The sequence below is a fragment of the Polyergus mexicanus genome, unplaced genomic scaffold, assembly GCF_030449975.1.
Source record: "Polyergus mexicanus isolate NDT 795.1 unplaced genomic scaffold, iyPolMexi1.0 SCAF_6, whole genome shotgun sequence".
NCBI classification, from domain to species: domain Eukaryota; kingdom Metazoa; phylum Arthropoda; class Insecta; order Hymenoptera; family Formicidae; genus Polyergus; species Polyergus mexicanus.
Window position 1 is genome coordinate 593,674 of NW_027223326.1, and position 21,785 is coordinate 615,458.

Below are 21,785 nucleotides of genomic sequence, written 5' to 3' on the forward strand. Positions count from 1 at the left end.
ATACAACAAATACGCAATGACTTTTTACTCAACCCAATAATTGTGTAATATTAATCGTTGCGAATTAACTGTCAAATAGGTGAAATAATATAATATTGAACTTTCGATGAAAGATTCGAACTAATTTCGAAACGATGTACCAAAACCGCGTTTTAAAGAATTAATACACCGCGACAAGGAAATTTCGATAAAATTACCCTTACTCTCTCGACAAGGGCTATGTATCAAGATGATAAATTAACACGGTATCCTCAAAGGGACGAGAGACCAAAGGCGTGTTCGCTCGCGCGGATATTAATCACTATACGGGCGGTAACCGCGAGATTTGCGGCTCCTCTAGCAGCACTCGCGTTATATGAGACTTAAGCGACGAGTTTATGCCGTGACGTTATTACGGTAAACAACTAACTCTGCCGAGTTCTCCCATTCTCCGTTATTAACGCGCTTGTTTGTAATATTGTTGCTCTCGAGTAGGAGAACTTCGGCGGAAACTCATGTCCCGCCCGCGGCCAGGAGCACCTCGTCGGACTCGAGCACCGGCTCCGAGAGCTCGGCGGGATCAGGAATACGCAATACGGGCGCGCCATTCACAGCCGAGGAGATGAAGCAGAAATACCTATCGAGGGCGCCGCCGACCAATACATCGATCACCGTGTCATCGGTGCCGGCCGTCACCTCTGCGACAACCAAGGAGTCATCGAACACCGTCGCGCCGACACCAAGAACGCCCTTTCAGAGTCGTTTTTTAGGCGCAGGTAATTAATCATGTATTATTAATAATTTATAATTTTTAAGAAAGCTTGATGCGCGAATAATAAAGCGCAGTTTAAGGCTAATACGCAACCAGTAGTAATGGAATATTCAGCTGCTTTTATGGCAACTAGAAGCTGCTCTATCCGTGGCACGTCCCAATTTCCCAGATTGTGCGCCTATTATCTATTGTCTAAACGAAGAGGCTCGGAAAAGCACGTCTCTGCTGGCTCCGCACATCGAACGCCTATTTAGCGTATCTATTGTATTTCTCTGCGTCGAGGGTGAAAATTGAATGCGCGGATAAATTGCGTTTACCATTCACTTATCTCTATTTCGGAAGACTTAATTTAAGATAGGGAGAATTCGCTCGTGTTTAAAAAACGCGATATCGAACGTTAAAAACACGCGACGTCAAATTTAATTAATTCAAAATATGTAATGATATAATATTTTTCAATATCATTTGAATAGTTTTTTTGATATATTTATTTAACGAACGAGACGCTTTCCATGTGGGTGCTCTTTCACGATAAATTATTCTCTAAAAGAAGTCTGAAGGAAATATATAAATAAATAGATACTTGACAGATTTAACGGATAAATTAACGGTTGTAAAGGGCGTGTTCTGTGTACGATCGCAAATGTCCGCGTGTTCACTATGCTTGGCCTAATTTCGTATGCAAAGGGCGTATGGGTAAAACGCAGAGGGTTGTGCTACAATCGCGTCGCAATTCACTGGATGCTGGGTCGAGGGAGAGCTCGCGCGAGCGATACTTCGAGATTTGAGGACAGAACGGATTGGCACGATAATTGCATTAGCCATTCTCAGTTAAAGCTGTCGCTGCCTCGCTTTTCCGACGTCATGTTTCGGCCACGTCACATCGAATCTACCACCGCGTGTTAAGTCGACGGAGGGAGGCGACGTGTCTCGCCGTCAGCGAGCTGTTTCCGACCACCGTCGACAATCGATATGATCGGCCCGCTTTCTCGTCCCGTTTCCGTCATCGTTCGCGAAAGCGACGGAGAAGAGAAAGGACGCTCTCCTTCTCAGATCGTGCAAACGCGCGCATTCCCATGCACCGCGACAAGTCCTCGCCGCTTGTCTCTCCTCGTTTCTTTTGTCCGCGACTCTTGTCTCAGCTCGATATAACAATATTTCCTTGTATCGAAATCAGATATGGTTTTTCTGTGAGAGAGAGAGAGAGAGAGAGAGAGAGAGAGAGAAATATATATATTATTAAAAATTTATTTAAAGCGTTGGAGAAATTTATGCATAACTTCACAACGTCACAAACTAGAATTCCGGATAAAAATCGTGCTAATATGAAATTAACGTCAAAGTCTTTCCTGTCTTTTCAGGTAACCGTGCGGCTCCGCCACCGCCGATTCAGACACCGCGAGAGGAGCCTGCGACAAAGAAGAAGGACGAGGACGAGGACGAGGACGAGGAGACGAGCAGCTCGTCCGAAGAGACGGAGTCGGATACCGAGGAAGAGTCGGAAACGGACGCTCATCCGTCCAACGCCACTCCATCCGTCAATACCTCCGCCGCGTCTCAGGATCGTCAGAGAAACGAATCCGCCATGGCCCGCACCGATATCGGGCCTCTTCTCGCTCGCAGTGCCGAAGCTCGAAGGGGAAGCAAAGAGGATTCACCTTCTATCAGGCGAGTACCTTTGTTTTCTAAAAATGTAAATCCGTCGACGAGACGAATGACAGACTTGACTCTCAACTGATATGGTGAGATCGACTTTGATTTCAGGCGAGATATTTCAGAGATTATCTGTTGAAATGTAAAATAACGGAATTGATATTTAGTGTGTGTCTTTCTTGATTAGAAATAAAATTAATGTTCTTTCTCAAGCTATATTGACATAAAGCGTCGTTAATTTATTAGAGTCGGAATGATATTATATAGCAATTATGGAAATTCAATCGTATCGGTTGACGATTGTCAAGTATGGACAGAAATTGTTTACGATAAGAATTACCAGAGATAGCGAGAACATAAAATATAAAGATAGAATTATATTGAGAATTTTCTACGAAAATTATATTTGCTCCAATATAGACTAAAAGGATTTTGTATAATTAAAAATTATAATTAATCATTTATTTCTTTAAGATCTTTCCTTTATAATAAAATTGAAAATATTATAATTCCAATTCTCCCTCTTCTTCTACTCTTTATTTTCTTCTTTCTCAAACGTCTATGTCGCCTTTCTTGCGACTCTCAATCGTTGAAAAGTCGATCGATCAAGAATCCGGTGTGGCGCATTCGCTATAAGAGCTATCGCGAAGCTTTCGTTCGCGTTTTCGTGTTTATTTGCGGTGCGCGGAAACATCGCAAACACGCATCAGAACGTTCTCTCCCTCGCCGCATTCGAGAGCATACGAATGCGCGGCCGCGCTCACTCGCGCTGAATTCCAAAGGCGGCGACTTCCTCCGGCCTTTGTAAAAGAATCACGTGTCCCGTTCACCATCGCGCTCGCTGCTATCAGAAACTTTTCACGTACCGCTGCGGAAACTGATTAACCCGCTCAACCTGGCGATGAATCGTAATACATTAGGGCGCGGAAATTTAGCCACGAGCACGCATCCACACTCGAGAGGGACGTAATAAGGTCGTTCTTTATTAGAGGAATCAAACGATCTTTATCTTTGTCGAGTAATTGATTAATTATTTGGCCAAAGTATTTCAAGTATTAGGTGTACAACTTTGCTTCCGCCGTTTTTTTCCCGAAATTCGAGGCTTTATTGTAAAAAACCGGTTATACATTTATGATTCAAAGTATTGTCCACTCTCAATGATCGTGCTAACTCTTTTTGACTTTGACTCGAGTCTTCATTAAGTAATGCCTCCAATTCTGCATCTTCGAAAACCTTTTCTCTTCCACCGCTATACCGGTCTTCGACGTGAAAATCACCGTTCTTGAAGCGTTGAAACCACTCGCGACACGTTCTTTCACTAATAGCGGTTTCACCATAAGTATTTGAGAGCATTCGATGAGCCTCAGTCGCAGATTTCTTCATATTGAAGCAGAAAATTGAAACCTCCCGCAAATGACGAGAATTTGGCTCGTAAACTGACATTTTCAATCGAGAATAACTTTATGATACAGACACAAATCGACTAATGTTTCTATGGGGTTATGTTGACGGATGCCCAAGTTTATCGCATGACGTCTATGATCTATTTATTTCGACCACTACTTACCGCTAAAGCCATCTATAGGAAAACGGCGGAAGCAAAGGTGTACACCTAATACTTCAATATTCAAGCTTCGATATTTTAGCAACGAATTGAAAGATTCGGATTTTAATTTAGCTACATGGATTATTAATCGTGTATTGTTGCAATTTCTCTCTCTCTCTCTCTCTCTCTCTCAAAAAAAAAAAAAAAATATTCCTGTAAAATATGATAACTGAAAATCTCGCGAATCGAATAACTTCTGAACAGCTTGAAATATAGAGTAACTTATTAATCGTACGATTTCGCGTCTCAATACTAATGAAAGACGCGCGATAAACTCGTCAGTAAGCAGCCGGTGGTAGTGGTCGAAATAACGTGACCACAATCTTGATGAGAAAAAGAATATCGGGATCGACGTCGCCACGTCGTCCGATAAGTTCTCGAGGACGCAATCAGGCCGGGGGCGGGGGGAGGGGGGGGGGCCGGCACACTTTGCGAAGCACACCCTTTTAGAAATAGTAGTAGTAGTAGTAGTAGTAGTAATAGACAAAGCATCTCCCCTCTACCCCAAAGAAAAGAGAAAAAGTTTCGACCGATCACCTCGTGTCTCAGGTATTCGTCGCCGAGGGGAAGCCCCGCGCAATCCGTGACGACGACGACGACGACGATGACGGCACCGAGCGGCGGCGCCGCGATGACGACGACGTCGACGACGCCGGGCGGCTACACCAGCAGGTTCGTAGCGCACGTAGCTCAAACGACTGCTCACGATGAGGCCACTTCTAATTCCAGTAACCCCCACGACCGTAATCGTTTTAGGGCGTTTAGCGCGGACGGTAGTACCGACGAGAGAGGTTACTCGGCCGATCGCGGCGAGGACGATAATAAAGTAATCGCGGCCACGGCCACGATCGCGAATTACGCTTTTAACGTCGACGCCGACGGGGACGCACTTAAAACGCCGCGGGCGACGAACACTCGCTCGTCGCGAACGGACATTATTACGGACACCGACAAATTGATCACCTCATCCACCTCTTCCCACCTCGCGATTAGCGAACCCGAGAGTAATCTTCTCGAGGGTAGTCGCGGCGATAATCGAGTAGCGAGCGTGGCATCCGAAGACGAGGACACGTTAGCGGAAGGTCGTTCCGGGAACGATGAGATCTTATCGATAGCCGCCGATCGCGAACGGGACGGATCTACTATCGCGACCGACGATGACTCCGAAACGAGAAGACGCGACGACGTCGTGTTCGAAAAGCGTGAAAAACTCGATGACGTTCCATGTTTCCTTCGGATCGTCGTGGAGGACGTCGATGCGACTGTCGAAGAGCGTACATTGGATCCTACGAGTCAACTCGTCGAGACGATCGTCGAGCGCAGAGATCGATCGAGATCCAAAGAGTCTCAAACTATCTCCGAATGTTCGAGTTCCATCAGCGGGCGAACAATGTCCGACAGCGAATCGGAAAGTGATTCCGGTAGCGGCTCCGAGGAGGGGGACGAAGAGGAGGTTGAGGACGACGAGTCTCGGGATGAAAATTGCAACGTGAAGAAAGAGAGGAAAGAAGAGGAAAAGGACGATTCCGGCGATAAAAATAGCGCGAAATGCGAGGTTAGCGAGAAAAGCGAGGATCCCTCGAGTTCCGGTGACGACGAGGAGACTACGGTATTGAGTGTTAGTTCAAGCCGAGGCGAAAGCAGCATGACACCCGACGACCGTTACGAGAGGGACCTAAAGCGCCGAAGCGCCTCGATTATCGACGAGAGGAGTATCGAGGAGATGTTCGACGACAATGGTTGGGTGATCACGGAGCATGATCTAGAACAGGATCTGCAGCCGGTGTCCGCGATCCCGTCGAGCTTTGGATTCATAGTCGATCGCGTCGAGGGTGACTACGATGGGACTCGTACCGAAGAAACTATTTCGAGGATCGCTGAGCGGGAACATGACGAGACATGGAACAATCTCGAGGGTTCCTCGACGCAATCGAGCACCGCGATCGACGACGTCGTGACGACTCCCCCGAGCGAACAGCGAGCGTCCGAGGGTCCGTCTAGAAGCCGCGTGTACAGACAGAGCAGTCTGGGTAAAAACGGATGGCTGGTTTCCGACGAGTCCGAGAACGAGTCCGAACGGGCGACCTCTCCTGAGATCGAAGTCCCCTACGATCGAGACATCGCGCGGATCGAAGGGATCGCGCAAAACGAAGCTTCGTGGGGGATCGAGGATAATGGCATCGACGAGAACGGGTGGGTGATACTTGACGACGACGACGACGTCGATGACGACGGCGACGCCGGTGATGGTCGTGTAGGGGAGCGCAGCGCGCAGGAGAGCACGATTCGTTCGCAAACGACCGACCTCGTAACGAACACTAACATTGAGAACGGTGCGTTACTCGCGAACGCTACCCAATCGAAGGGCGAGCAGTCGGGGTTCCTCGTCGAGCGCGAGGAAACGCCGCCCGTTGCTGCCGATCTCAGTATACCGGTGCAAATGGTAACCACCGTCTTCTGTGTGTCCGTACTGTGTTACACCGTTCTAACGAACCTGCTCCTGTAATCTCCTAAATCGGGCACTCTCATTCTTTCTCCGATCTACACAGACACGTAGTGTACGTTGATGACGAGAGACTGTGGATCTTATACGAGAGCATGCACATATACACAGAAACTGACGAGACTCTCTTGTCGCGAGTGACGATGCAGCAGTTTTCTCCCTCGATGGGATACTTGATCCGATATTTCGTTTTGTTTACGAAAGAATTTTAATCTCTATCGAGACATTATTAGCTCCAATGCTACGATTAAATATCTGATTCGAGTTTTGTTAATTAGTGAGACATCTAATTATAAGACTGCAAGAACGCTTAACATAATTATAAAACATAATTATAGCTTTTTACATTGTTTAACCCTTTAATGATGATCCATAATTAATTTGACAAAGAGAGAAAATCATTTAAAGATCCTACTAATCACACATCATAATGTTGTTAGTATTAAATATTGTTACATTCTCGAATTCCGATTAATATTCAATTAACTCCAATCAGATTCTAATTAATTTCGAAAGTTAAGCATTTCGGTATCAAAGGGCATAGGAAATCAAATCATACCGGTATCGAGAATTAATATGATAGAGAAGTGTGGGAAAAAATATTATGAGAATAGAGAAAGGCATATATTTTTACTTGTTAAAAAAAGGGACTGCTGCTCGAAACTCGCGTTCTCCGAGCGCCGGATAAAAACCACCATTATCCGAGAACGTTCATGAACGTAGAAAAAATTATCTATTTACAGTATACATGATAAACTTGCATTTTATATATTGTGATAATCGTATATACGGCCGAGTGCCATTGTTCCTACATTTGTCGATCCGCGATACGTAATCCGCTTCATTGCTCAAGTACGTAGCTTGGCGGTCATGTTTTATATATATATATATGTGTGTGTGTGGGGAGGGGGGGGGGTATACACATACGTACACAGGCATCGCGTCAAGTAGCGAGGCAGTCTTCGCAATTCGCGCTTTAATTCACGCTTTAAAAAGCCATCTCCGAAGAAATGATAGCATTAGACGTCGGCGGTGACCGCACGTGACAGTCTGTGACCACGTGGTTCGGCCGCCACCGCGTCACGCGTATCTATAATAAGTTTTTGTACTCTCTCCTTAGCGAGTAGGCTTACGTCACAGTTTGTTGGTGTGGTAAATAAACTGCATTTCTTGTGATAACTCGTATTATTTATTTCCCTGTCAACCGTCCCCAGTATCAAAATAATAACAAGCACAAAGTGTCGGTTCCCGCTTGCTCGCAAATTTTTGTTCGTAATATTTCTTCCCTCCATTTCATTTTCTTTCGGTCATTCCCTGTTCCGAGAATTTCTCTTGCAGTCTAATTCCCTGATTTCTCATTCTCAATGTCCCGATCCATACGTGTATTATCTCTGGAGTACTATCGAGCGGGATACGATGTGTACGAGAAAAAAATGCATATTTATTTATTGCACTAACAGATTGTTTTTACGTTTATAACAGCATCATTGATCGATGGACCGGTCGATGATCGACCGGAGGAGGCGGCTGTCTAAATTTCATCATCGGAATGTTTTTCAAAAGTGACTTCCACGCGTACTCTTTAAATTGTTAAGTTATATTTTACTCGTGCGTACAAGAATTATTTATTTTACATTTAATCATTTCTTTGGCATAAAGTAAAGATTTATAACTTATGTTTTCTTTTCTTTCGTACGATATAAAATCTTATATTTTTAATTTAATTATTTCTTGTTTTACAATAAGATAACAAACGAGTGTCAAAGATCTTGGATTATCATAAAAATCACTTTTGGATATTCGTTCCGAATGATTCGCGAAAATCTTGTCAAAGCAGGCACGGTCATCTGCCATACAAGCAGATTTCTTTTACACTTTTTCAAAGCGTTTAACAATACAAGTTTTCGCAATATTAAACGGCATTACAAGTCCGCTCGAACTGAAATGTTATCTCGAGGAGAAAGTCACAAGTGTTCGCAAGTGGTAGAATACTGGATTGCGAGACTACAAAGTAGGTACGATACAAAACATAGGGACAAGTTCTCATGCTTTTGGATAGCAGATTTAAATGTCAAATAAAATCTCTCAGAAGAATTCGCAAACGAGCTAAGGAAACTTTATTACAATATTTTTCGCCATAATTTGTAATTGATCCATTTTCTATCGTGCGATTCAAATGCACTTTTATTATTTTTGCAAAAGATAACGCGCTGTAAACATTAAAATATTCAACAACACGCTCTGTCTTTAATTTTTATAATAATTAATAAATATATATAATTAATATTATTATTAATTTTAATGGATTAATTTATAAATCAATTTCATAAATTCATTTTATTTTAAGCCATGAATCAATTTTATTTTAAATCATAAATTAATTTTATTTTAAGTCACATGACAGCCGTCATAATAATCGAAATTTTATTTGATCGAGAATTTGTTACTTTTCTCATCTCATTCTTTTCAAACCATGATAAAAATATAGATATAGAGCCAAGTTTCTCTCTCTCTCTCTCTCTCTCTCTCTCTCTCTCTCTCTCCAATCTTCTACTGTACATATGCTTGCTGCCGAAAGTGGATTTCTGCATAACGCTACGCAGTATTCTTAGCACGTTGCGCACTCCGCTCACCGCTATAACAAATCAGATGGTGTCGAAACTTCGCAGCTTCCACACCGCTGTTTGGGGTGAGAAGGGAACGGGACGGGAAGAGAAAGGGTAAGGGGGGAAGGGAAAATGTAGAACCATCGATCTATGCTTACAATCTGATCTACCAATTTCGTAAACTGGAAACTTCTTACTTCGTGACACGTCGGTTCTACCGATGCACTGGGACCCGGACCTAATGCGACGAAATACAAACTTTGTTAGTCGAGGGGAAAAGGGATTCGATGCGCAAAGTCATACAAACCGGGCCCGCGATAAACCATGTTTATGCCGAAGTTTGCGGACATTCATGAACTTTCTCAAATTCGAGCAAACCTACACAAACATTGTTCGACGCAATCCGAAAATTTCATCCTTGTATCGCCCTCCTCTCCCGCTTTCACTCCCCTTCCCACCCCACCCCCCTTCCCTCGCTCACGCGCGACACTAACTTTCCCTGCGGGATGTTAATTACGATGTAATATAGAGATTTACGGACTTCCCCCGTTATTTCTGATTAATCAACGATGCAAGAGCTGTTATCATCAGCGTACATAAGACACGATTGGAATATTTCTCGATAAAATCTAAAATATCGAATCTACAAATTGAACTAAATTAAATCTAGAAGAACATTGCTTATTTAAATATAATATATAATTTTCTAATTGATACAATATTTCTCTTTCAAACTTTCTGATGGCTCAGTAAAAATAAAAAAATTGACAGCTCTCCCCCTTGCTTCTGAATAATAAAAATACTTACGAGAGAATGATGTGCATGCAGCATACAATACATGCGAATCGCAGTAAAACACTTATCTGCATATTCATCATACTCATGTATACAGGATGTCTCACGAATCTGTGATAAAATGTGCGGCGCCGATGATGATCGCGCTCATCCATGGAGCTGGAATCGAATTAGATCAGTGGCCGTTTCGTAAGCATAGGTCTCTTTTTTTAGAATTTTGAAGCCAAAAGTAAAAAAAAAAAAAAAACCCGCCACGATCCGATAAGTATATAAACGATATCTTCCACTTGACGATGAACGCTTCCGGCAAATGTACAGACCACACGTCAGATTAGCAATTAGCGCACGAATTAACTACATTGATCTCGTAGCTTATCTCATTGTCGTACATCGAATGTGATTTTTTTTTTTTATGTAACAATAATAAAATTTTCTACTTTGCCCATAATGACTGCTTCATTTGATTCACACAAGAGCGACAGAAGCAGAAGCTTTAATTAATACGATTCACCATAATATTTTCTGTGTGCCTTTCGTCGTTTGTATGCGCTATTAAAATCTATCGAACTAACGTGATATAAAAATATATCTCATACGTTCGCGCAGATTCCTCCCAGATGTAATTTTCCATACAATAGCTCGCGAGAATTTTGTTTTAATGCGAACGCAGCGGGATAGATTCGCGGACAATCAAATGCAAATCTCGTCCTCGTAAGCTTAATCTCATAAACGAGACAGTAATACTGACACAAAGTCTACCGTTATGTATATGAAAAGCAGTTAGCTCCTTAACCTCATTACTTTGTTCCCTCCCCAACTCATTAGCGTATGCAATTTACGGCATGCTCGTATTATTGTATCCTTTAAAACCTAATATACGCGCCTCTCCGCAACGTATAAATAGCGTTCTCCTCGGACACGCGCACCGCACGGAATAAATATATGTATAAGTGATACGCATAATCAGTGCATCTCTCTCTAACTCTACAAATAATAAATATCTATAAGAACGTATCCCTAAAAAGAATTTTCATTTCTTCCGAATGCCGAGTATTTTTCCCTCGATAAAGCGATGAAAATATTCTTAATTTACGCGATACGCGCAAAACGAACGCCGGCCATTCTTATTTTAAAGACGACTCGAGATTTTTTTCTTTCCTTCAAAATAGAGCGCGCTACGGATATATTGTACACATTGTCCGTGGAGAAGTATTTTGGTTGCACGATATTGCGTTTATACTCGCTCGCACAGTTTGCGTTCTCGGCACGCATGTGCACCAAAATAGCCCGATGCGAGACTCTCGCTTGAAAATACATACGACCGCAGAGATACCGCTCGTTCACAATGGGTATCGCCTTTCCTCGCGTGTGCCGGGGTCGAGACCCTCCAATGTTTCAAGGGTGTGCGATTACCCGAAATCTACTCGAATTTAGCTTGAACAATTACGGTCCAGGGGATGAAGGAGAGAAAGGCCGAGCGCAATCGAGCTTGTAGGCTATCGTAGAGAAGTTGATCTCTAAAAAATATAAAAAAAAGAATTCGAGCGGATATAGCCGTTTAAATCATTAGTCTCGCACAAATTCGAGGGAATTTTCGATAATCCAAATATTTATGCAGAGACGCATTAACAAATATATCTTAGAAGACGTTTAATATACATATAATACAAATTTAATTGTCGTTTTAACTTTTCACAATTAACAACGTACTCATTTTATATGCTTCTCTCTCTCTCTCCGTAGACAATTTATATATTATTTAGCAATTATATAACGCGAAAAGATGAGATGAGATTACATTGCTTTTTCATCGCGTTGCTTAATTATCACATTGTATATTTAATTATTTGTCACTTGTCAGTGTAATTGTTGAATGCATTATGACGGAATTATTTTACTCTCGCAGAAATGGCTTTCATAAGAGAAAAATTTTTCACAGCATAGATGCTTATAGATATATCCAGAAAAATGATTATTATAATTTCTAAATACGATTATTTTCTGAAAACTCTCATTAATTAAGTTTCTCAAAGAAAAAATATATATTATTAAATATATTATATATACATATAGAAAATATAAAAATTGTACACTGTATAATAAAATGAAAACAATTACTTCTGCAAGATTGAAATAACTCTAATATTAGCGTATTAATATAAAGAAGATGAAGACTCTTGGTGCAGACGAAATGAACGGGCGTCTTGCTGATGTTCCAGATTCCTGAATAAGAGCAGGAGCCAGGCGGCGATGTTGGCGTCCCGCGAGCGAGAACGAGAACGGGAACGGGAACGAGAACGGGAACGGGAACGGGAACGGGAACGGGAACGGGATCGGGAACGGGAACGGGAACGGGAACGGGAACGGGAACGGGAACGGGAACGGGATCGGGAACGGGAACGCGAACGCGAGCGAGAACGCGAGAGGGATGTGGACGCGGAGACCGACTCGCCCTTATCAGCGAGATCCCGGTACGCGGCCCTGAAGGAGCGCCGGCAGCGTCTCGCCCGTTCCAGGAGCTCTCACAACTTCGGCGGCGACGATCTCGATTTGGACGAGGAACCACCGTCGCCGACGACCCAGTCGCCGAACGCCTATCTGGCGGCCAAATACGGCGCCGGCTCCGAGCTGGCGCGTAGCCGCAGCACCCATGCCCTGAAGTCAAGGGAACCGAGTCCGGAACGCGATCGCCCGGGCGCGGAGAAGGACGGCGCGGCTCTGAGCTCCTGGGCCAGGTACCTGAAGAACAAATACGGCAACCGCACTACCAAGGACAAGGAACCGCCCTCCTCGTCCTCCACGATACCCTCGTCCAGGTGAGACTCAAATCCCAACTGGATACCGTTTGACGAACGAAAAAAATCAGACTGCGATTAATCTAATTTTTAAAATTTATCAGAGTAAATCTCTGTCGTTTTAAATAAGAGAACGTCAGAGAATTTCTCTCCACTTAGAGAATATATATGTATATTAATTTATTGTCTATTTTCCACATAATGAGTATAAATTGCAAATTGTGTCACGGATAATATGTTATGCGATCATTGTATTATGCTAGCAATAAGCTTTAATCGCATCATTGTTTGCGCAATGATTCGAAACATTATCCGCGCGTTAGAATCGATATATATATATATATACAGCACTGAATCTTGCAACAACATTGCTGCAACATTGTAATATTGCATATTGCAGTTTAATGTTGTAGAAATATTGCAAAGACAATATTTTACAATATAACTTTAGCAATGTTACAGCAACATTCCGAAAATATTACAAAAAAAGTATTCAATAATCGCTAGTTCATTCGTTTACCACTATGCGGCGCATGTTGCGCTATCTATTCCGCATTTAATTTTTAATCATGATGATTATATAATAAAATTTACAAAGAGCGGCTAGTAAGATTAAAAAGATATAATAACTATTTTTGTTAATTTAAGTCGTATGATATGACCCTAATACAGGGGCTCAGACATTGGACTAAGAATTCTTTTAATAGTTTCCATTCTTATATAAAATCAAAAATTTGATAATTTTCTAATATGTAAGATACTTCAGATTTTAATAAATAAATTTTGAGATTATATAAAGACAAGAGAGATGTGAAAAAACTCGTTGTATGCGTAAATTCATCACAATCTTTTTGTATCCGAATATCTGAATATTTCGGATACAAAGAAATTGTGAATTTACACAATTGCAAATTGAGTTTTTTCTTATTTCTCTTATTGTTAGATATTCTCTATCATTGAAAGAAGTCGAAAAATTTACATTTTATAATTTCGTTATTATTATAATACAGAAAAACTATATACACGCTAGATCCTGACTCTTATAGGCCTAATTTCTTATTATTTTTTTCATATGTTAAGCATATTATGTCGATAAATATACATAAAGCATTATTGCATATATATTATATTGCTATGTTGCTGCAATATTATATTGCAATATTTCTATAGGCGGACATTTTACTGTTGCTGCAATATCATAACAACGTTGCAGCAATATTTCGCAATGTTTCTGCAATGTTGCAATCTTGCAGAAAAATGTTGCTGCAATGTTATTGCAATCTTGCTGGGTTCTGTATGGGTATAGATAATACTGACATCGTATATTTATTACATTACAACGTCGTATCAAACACGCAGGATTATCGCGATATGAGACATTGTTATGTTATCGATAATATGAAAAACATTATTTAAAATGATGATTCACCTTACCTATGTATAATTGATCTTTCATTATAAAAAACTGAAAATGAAACTGAAACTTTTGAAATAATTTTCACAGTTCTAGCGCGGCCTCGAGAAGGCTATCGTTGGGCTTACCTCTTCGACACGCCGGGCAAACATCCTTCGAATCTTCTGACGACGATCAAAAAAACCCGTCAGGCTCCCCCACGTCCCCTACAGCAGCTCCCGTTACACCCGCGGCAGCAGGTTCCTCCACTAGGTGAGAGTCTTGGTCACATTATATTCTCGCATTTCAAATTCTTATACTTACGATCGCAATATCTTGCAGATAAAAGACAGTACGAATAAACGCGAAAATTTTGAGGGTATAATTTTTCTTTTTTTTTTATTGACATTTTTTTTATAAATCTTTCTAATGAGATAAAATTTATAGACAAAATGTCTGGACTTTGCTTAAAGTTCTTTACTTACTGAGCGAATTTACTTGGAAAATGAATACGACGCGCGTACATTTCTCTTGTCCGATGTCTCGAGAACATTGCAAGTTTCGTAGTTTGGAAAGAAGACACGACGCGCACTATGGTCGTTAAAAGAGAACTTGCAACTTTCTAGATATACCTCGGACAAGTGCACTCCCTGAGAAAGCGTCGTCCTGGACGTCGCTGAGGATATCGCAATCACAAAACACTTTATCCTCGTTATCCCCGTTGCGTTGACGGGTCTCCTCGCGCGGCTATAATTCTCAAGGATCTACCGCTGTTTCCGCCGGAGTAAAACAGCGCGTTTCTCTTGAAAAGTGGATTAGCGAAAAACATTCTTTTAAGAAACACGCCGGCGAGAGATGAAGATACACAGAGAGTGCGCTATATTCGAGTTTGCCTCTTCTTCCTCCACGCGTTCGCTCGGCGTAAAATTTTTCTCGAGGACGATCAGAAAGAGAGTCTTCGATAGGAGTTTCAGATGAAGAATTATTGCATTTATCGCGTAAACATTCGCGCGTAACCGCACGTGATTAACCATGCGACCGAGGCGTAGGAATTTCCTCCCCTTCCGAAGTGATTTCGGGGGGAGGAAAATCGGGAATCCGCTTAATGAGCTTTATTGATCGCTCTCGTCGATCGATTCCAGCAATGGTCGGAGGAGTCATTACTTGCTGAAGCGGCGGCAGCTGTTTAAGTTCGGGATGCGGGGGAGCGAAGCCGGATGTTTTACCTGGCCGAGAGGCCTCGCGGTCGGCCCGGACAACTCCATCGTCGTGGCCGATAGCTCCAATCATCGTGTTCAAGTAAGCCAATCTATGGAATCTCTTAAAACTCGCTCGAATTCGATTTTCTATTTAAATCCAATCGACAATAATCATCCGAATCAATAATTATTAGAAAAGATCCTTTTCATTTATTAAAATCTCTTTTAATTATTCGAAAATAAATTTTTATTATAGAAGAAAAGACTTATTAATGAATTGAAAAGTTTCAAAAATTTCGTTCTTCTGTTGCACGATCTCTCCAAGTTATTAGACAGGTACAAACTAATACCGACAATCACCAACACGAATCGCGATCAATCAATTGCGTCATTCTCGAAGCGAGGTAATAGTTACCTCGTGTATGCCCGTAAAGCGGAAGTACGGTGGCTTTAAAATTTCATGGATATTTCGTACATGTATCGGTGTATCGATGTATCGTAAATAAGCCGACCTCGATTGCGCGCCCAACGGCAGGAGTGAGGGAGAATCTCTCCTCTCCGAGGACGCGTTATATTGCGGTTGGCCGCGAACGGCCGATTTTAATATCGGCGGGCGATCGATATAAACGTCACTTGTATATCGCTCGGGCGTACCGTAGGTATTCGATGGTAATGGAAACTTCATAAAGGAGTTTGGAACGTACGGCAGCGGCGAGGGCGAATTCGATTGCCTCGCCGGGGTGGCCGTAAACAGGATCGGGCAATACATCATCGCGGACCGCTACAACCACAGGATCCAGGTACTCGATCCGTCCGGCCGTTTCCTGCGAGCCTTCGGCTCCCAGGGCACCGCCGACGGCCGGTTCAATTATCCTTGGGGCATCACCACTGATGCTCTCGGATTCATCTACGTATGTGACAAGGAGAATCATCGCGTACAGGTGCGCCCTTTATATCAAACTTAATTCATCAACTCTCGATAAATAGCTTGATTAACTGTTGACTCTCGAGAAATGAAGGATAGATTTTTTTTTTTTTTCGCTGCTTTCGACGATACGTTCCGCATGATGACAAAATATATACAACCGCGTGTGTACGACGGGAAAGTAATCGCGTTTCGTATTAACAGCGTCGTATTTTACGCTGTATATAATAATAATACTATTGCAAATAATATCGGAATACCTGCAGGTATTTCAATCAGACGGCACGTTCGTGGGCAAGTTTGGCTCGTGCGGCAGCGGACGCGGTCAATTAGAACACCCGCATTACATAGCGGTGAGCAACACGAACCGAGTGATCGTCAGCGACGGCAACAATCATCGCGTTCAGATATTCGACGTCAACGGCCGCGTACTGACATCCTTCGGTTCGGAGGGCTCGGACGACGGCCAGTTCAAGTTCCCGCGGGGCGTCGCCGTGGACGATCAAGGCTACATCGTCGTCGCCGATTCCGGTAACAATCGCATACAGATCTTCAGTCCGGACGGCGCCTTTCTCAAGTCATACGGTTGCTGGGGCAGCGGCGACGGCGAGTTCAAGGGCCTCGAGGGCGTAGCCGTCACCTCCACCGGCAACATCGTCGTCTGCGATCGCGAGAATCACCGGATCCAAGTATTTTAGCCGACTTTGTCGACCATTTTGTTGATCCAACGTCGGAAAAACCGCGAATTTTGCTCTTTTGCCAAACGGATACGCGCTAATTCATTATATATATATATATCAGGGTTGGGAAGTAACGCGTTACTTGTAACGCCGTTATCGTTACAGTTACTTTTTTTCGGTAACTGTAACGGTAATGGCGTTACAAATTTTATTTGTAACGGAAAAAGTAACTTCGTTACATTTTTCGGTAACGAGTAACGAATTTAACAGTTACTTTTATCGTTACTTTTTTCAAATTTTTTGATTTATTTAAGATATTATTCTTGCTATTGTGCGTGATAAAATTTTTATCTTAACCGTAAAGCCGTAAGCAAATCGACCAATTAGCATTCTTATTATGTTGTAAAAATGCTTGAATGTGATTGATCAACTTATGGCTCTTGCGGACCAGTGCGATGACGCGACGCGCGATATCCAATGAGAGCTTTATCTTTTCGGAAAAGCAGAGCTCTCATTTATTACCAGTTCTAAGTACCTTGCAACGAAAATTAGAAAATCTCGATAAATCTGACCTTATAGATTGCCATTCATTAGTTGAAGCTATTCAGCAAGGTTTAAATAAAAGGTAACTTATTAATTTGATTAATACATATGTTATTTAATTTTAAATAAGGATTTAATTGAAAAATATTATTTTATTTTATACTATTGATTCAAAAGTATTAATTTCAATAAAACAAACAATGTCGCTTAATTTACTATATTTGATTTTAAATTTCTTACAATATTTGAAACAAAAGAATTAATAATAGCAGCATGTTTACATCCAAAATTTAAGTTAAACTGGTTAACCGGAGAAAAAAGAAAACGTGCTGAAAATTACTTGGAGGATTTATTGGGAATCCGATCAACTGAAAATTCTTCAAAAGCTGGAAAATCTGACGATCGCGATGATTTTTTCATTTTTGAGCAAAAAACGGTGCAAAATGAATCTGAACAAGAAGAATTGCAACGGTTTTTAAAATCAAATAATTGTAATATAGAAATGTTAAACGACTATCCAAAACTTAAAAAACTTTTTATTAAATATAATACAGCTCTACCAAGCAGTGCATCCGTAGAAAGAATGTTTAGCATCGGTGGCTCTGTATTAACACCACAAAGAGGGCATTTAAATGATGATACTATGGAGCAACAAATTTTATTAAAATTTAATAAAGAATTTCGATAAAATTTAATCATTTATTTTGTAATAAATCTTGAATGAAATCTTGCTTACAATTTTTTAAAAGTTTTTCTTATGCAAAATAATTTATTAGTTTGTATTGTAAAAAAGTAACGGAAATTGTAACGACTCGTTACTTTTTAGTAACTGTAACGGTAACGAGTTACTTTTTAAAATTAGTAACGAGTAACGGTAACGAGTTACTTTTTAGAAAAAATAATGGTAACGGTAACGAGTTACTTTTATAAAGTAACTTTCCCAACCCTGTATATTGTATATATATATATATATATATATATCCGCGTTTATTAATATTATTAATGATGAGCGAATAAAAGCAAATATATTATATATCCAGTCAATGCAAATAAATTGTGTAGTTGAATTCGGAATCAATGTCTAATGAATGTGTCTGGAGTCAGGTTTCAATAACTTTGAATATTCGTATCTCATCGTGACTTTTTTATCTGAAAAATACATATAACTAACGTTTAACAAGAAAAAAAAAAGGTAGAGAAATTAGAAAATATGAGACAAAAGATGAAAAAATATTTCAATATCTTGGGAAATAAATTATTATAATCTTATACCGTTTATATATGACGTGGCGTTCTGAAAAATATGCAAAGATGAATATCGAGAGTTATCGAGAATTTTTTAATTTAGCAATTTTCTATAAAGATATTACAAAATTATCTTAACAAATTCATCGAATAAATTCTCCCGTCAATCTTACGTTTCCTTTCTATTGTCTGAAACAACTCTCATCATCTGGAAATAAATGTATCGCCCGCTCGTACTTGTAATAAAATACAAAGGGAACGAAAATATTTGCGGGAATAACTTTTGGCGCAAACGAAATCTATTGTCACAAAAATGGCACCGATTAAATGCGCTTATTTTTTTATCATATAGTGAATAATTAAGAATTGATTGGTTCGCGCGTTAAATCCTAAATCTAGTTATTGGCGTTAAGAGATTCGTGCTAACAAAATTCTCCAATTGTCTTCGCTAATTTTGATGCAAAACTAAATTTCTGCTATGAAGAATAAATGAGATCCCGATTTTCAGTAAAAGATTCAAATTTAATTAATAAACAATTTTTTTCTTTTGTTTTTCACTTTATACTTCTGATATTAAAATCGATAACATATTTTATTGGAAATTAATAGAATATGAGACAGTAAATATTTGTTTCCGTATTTTAAGCTAATTTCTTTATCGTTTTCCAGAGAAGCCAAATTTAACTTTTCCGTTTTTACTTCCACCACCGGTCTTTTTGCGGTTTGTCGCGATCGTTCTTCGTATCGCTTCGATAAACATTGCATTCGCTTGAAGCGACACCAGATGAAGGAGATATCAAAACGAATGGAATAATAAAAGAAAAAAAAGATCTGCGAAAGCAATCATATCGCGCATAACGATGCGTGAATGGAAACGGACCGTTGGCTCGTCGGCGAGTTTGATTCGAATTTTCGAGGAAAATCTTGGACGCCGGTCAATTTCCTCCGCTCAGCAGTTTCAAAAATCTACATACTTTTCTCATCTTTACATCTCTCACTCCCTCCAACTCTCCTCTTCTCGCGTCTGTCTCTGTTTCTTCGTACACGAGTACGATAAACGAGCGACTTAATTTAATTTATATTCAAAGCGACAGAGCAAATAAAGTTTGTACCGTTTGTATGCTTTAAATAAACTGTTGCGGAAGGAAAGCGGTAAGCGAATTTTTCCTCAACCACTTGCCTCCATGTCTTCGGAACCATTTCTGCCGCGATATATTTTTCATTCGCGCGTTCTTTGTACGAGATGTGCTTCGAACATTAGAAAAAACGAGAAAGGATTATTAATTCGCGCTATGAATACGGTCGTTAAATTTAGCGGTCTCCAAAGTCCTAGTTCGGCGAACTCCACTCGACGAACAGTCGGAACTGGAACTTTGAGTTCTTCGTGTCAATAGAAGCTCTACAAGCGACTTCAGCGACGTATCCTAAGATCATTATTCGCCTGAGTATTCCTTAACTTGCCATAATTGTGTTACTATTCAGTTTAGACGCAACTACAACATACAACGCTTATATTAAATTAGCTCGCAATCAATATTTTATTGTAAATGGATTAGCTAAGCCAATTATCGTGTAACAAACATATAACTTATTCTTTTATTTATCGTACCCTCTCTATTTATCGAACATCTTAACAAAGTATCTACACAGATATGAGATTATTATTAGGTGTACAACTTTGCTTCCGCCGTTTTCCTATAGATGGCTTTAGCGGTAAGTAGTGGTCGAAATAAATAGATTATAGACGTCATGCGATAAACTTGGGCATCTGTCAACATAACCCCATAGAAACATTAGTCGATTTGTGTCTGCATCATAAAGTTATTCTAGATTGAAAATGTCAGTTTACGAGCCAAATTCTCGTCATTTGCGGGAGGTTTTAATTTTCTGCTTCAATATGAAGAAATCTGCGACTGAGGTTCATCGAATGCTCTCAAATACTTATGGTGAAACCGCTATTAGTGAAAGAACGTGTCGTGAATGGTTTCAACGCTTCAAGAACGGTGATTTTCACGTCGAAGACCGGCATAGCGGTGGAAGAGAGAAGGTTTTCGAAGATGCAGAATTGGAGGCATTATTTAATGAAGACTCGAGTCAAAGTCAAAAAGAATTGGCACGATCATTGGGAGTGGACAATACTTTGAATCGTAAATGTATAACCAGTTTTTTACAATAAAGCTTCGAATTTCGGGAAAAAAAAACGGCGGAAGCAAAGTTGTACACCTAATATATATAATAATTTATTAAAAACTTTATTATTTTCTGCAGCTCTTTTTTTTCATATACCTTTATAAAAATTTTAAAACTCATAATTAAACTTGAACATTAGCGATCTAATTATATCTAAAGCTGACAAGATTATCTAAATATTCGGAAGAGACGCAAGGGAAGCGATGATTGCGGAGAGATCGCAGATAGGGAATGGGAGCAATTGAAAAGGTGAGTGAGTCAATAAATATATAATTTATTAAATGCAATGATGAAATGGTGTAACAATAGAGGGGCGGGCGAAACGGCGACCGGTGTTGGACGCCGCGAAGACGGACAAGAGATAATACCCCGTCCCCGCCCGGCGCCCTCCCGGAGATCGGAAATATAGATAAAATATTTTCGTTATTATTTACAATATTAGTCGAACGTTAGTCAATAAATAATAAACAGTGGCGTAATCCCTTTATTTTAATAATATATAATTTAATTATATTTATATTTATATATATATATATATATATATATATATATATATATATATATATATAATATGTATTATACGCTTGCGATAATAAAAATATTACAAGAGAGATGGAGCCTTTACCGTTATTCGTTTTCACTAATAAAATCTAGCACGTAAGTGCCACGTCTACACGCCGTTTTCGTTCCAAAATTCTCCGGCGATTGTTCTCGCGGGTGCGATATTTAAATTTTTCCCGCGAAATCGCTCGAATTTTGGAACGCGGAAACGTCGTTAAAGCGGATTGATGTCGAAACAGCCGTCGAAACCATCTTACATCAACGTTCCGAGGGAGAGAATCGCGCTCTCTCTCTCTCTCTCTCTCTCTCATCATAGTACTCTGCGTTGATACCACTGCTT

The 21,785-nt window shown here is 40.5% G+C and overlaps 1 protein-coding gene across 8 annotated transcripts in view; it reads left to right on the plus strand.

Moving 5' to 3' along the window:
- Window positions 1–19,843, plus strand: part of Tn (tripartite motif containing protein thin) — a 71,275-nt gene extending 51,432 nt beyond the window's left edge. For all 8 annotated transcript variants that reach the window (XM_070297774.1, XM_070297777.1, XM_070297775.1 and 5 more), the window contains 10 exons: window positions 475–755; window positions 2,113–2,419; window positions 4,560–4,682; window positions 4,767–6,453; window positions 10,012–10,103; window positions 12,134–12,730; window positions 14,214–14,375; window positions 15,245–15,401; window positions 15,961–16,242; window positions 16,493–19,843. In XM_070297774.1, coding sequence (XP_070153875.1) covers window positions 475–755; window positions 2,113–2,419; window positions 4,560–4,682; window positions 4,767–6,453; window positions 10,012–10,103; window positions 12,134–12,730; window positions 14,214–14,375; window positions 15,245–15,401; window positions 15,961–16,242; window positions 16,493–16,924 — 4,120 coding nt within the window. In that variant the 3' untranslated portion in view covers window positions 16,925–19,843. The remainder of the gene's footprint in view (window positions 1–474; window positions 756–2,112; window positions 2,420–4,559; window positions 4,683–4,766; window positions 6,454–10,011; window positions 10,104–12,133; window positions 12,731–14,213; window positions 14,376–15,244; window positions 15,402–15,960; window positions 16,243–16,492) is intronic.
- Window positions 19,844–21,785: the final 1,942 nt, after the last annotated feature.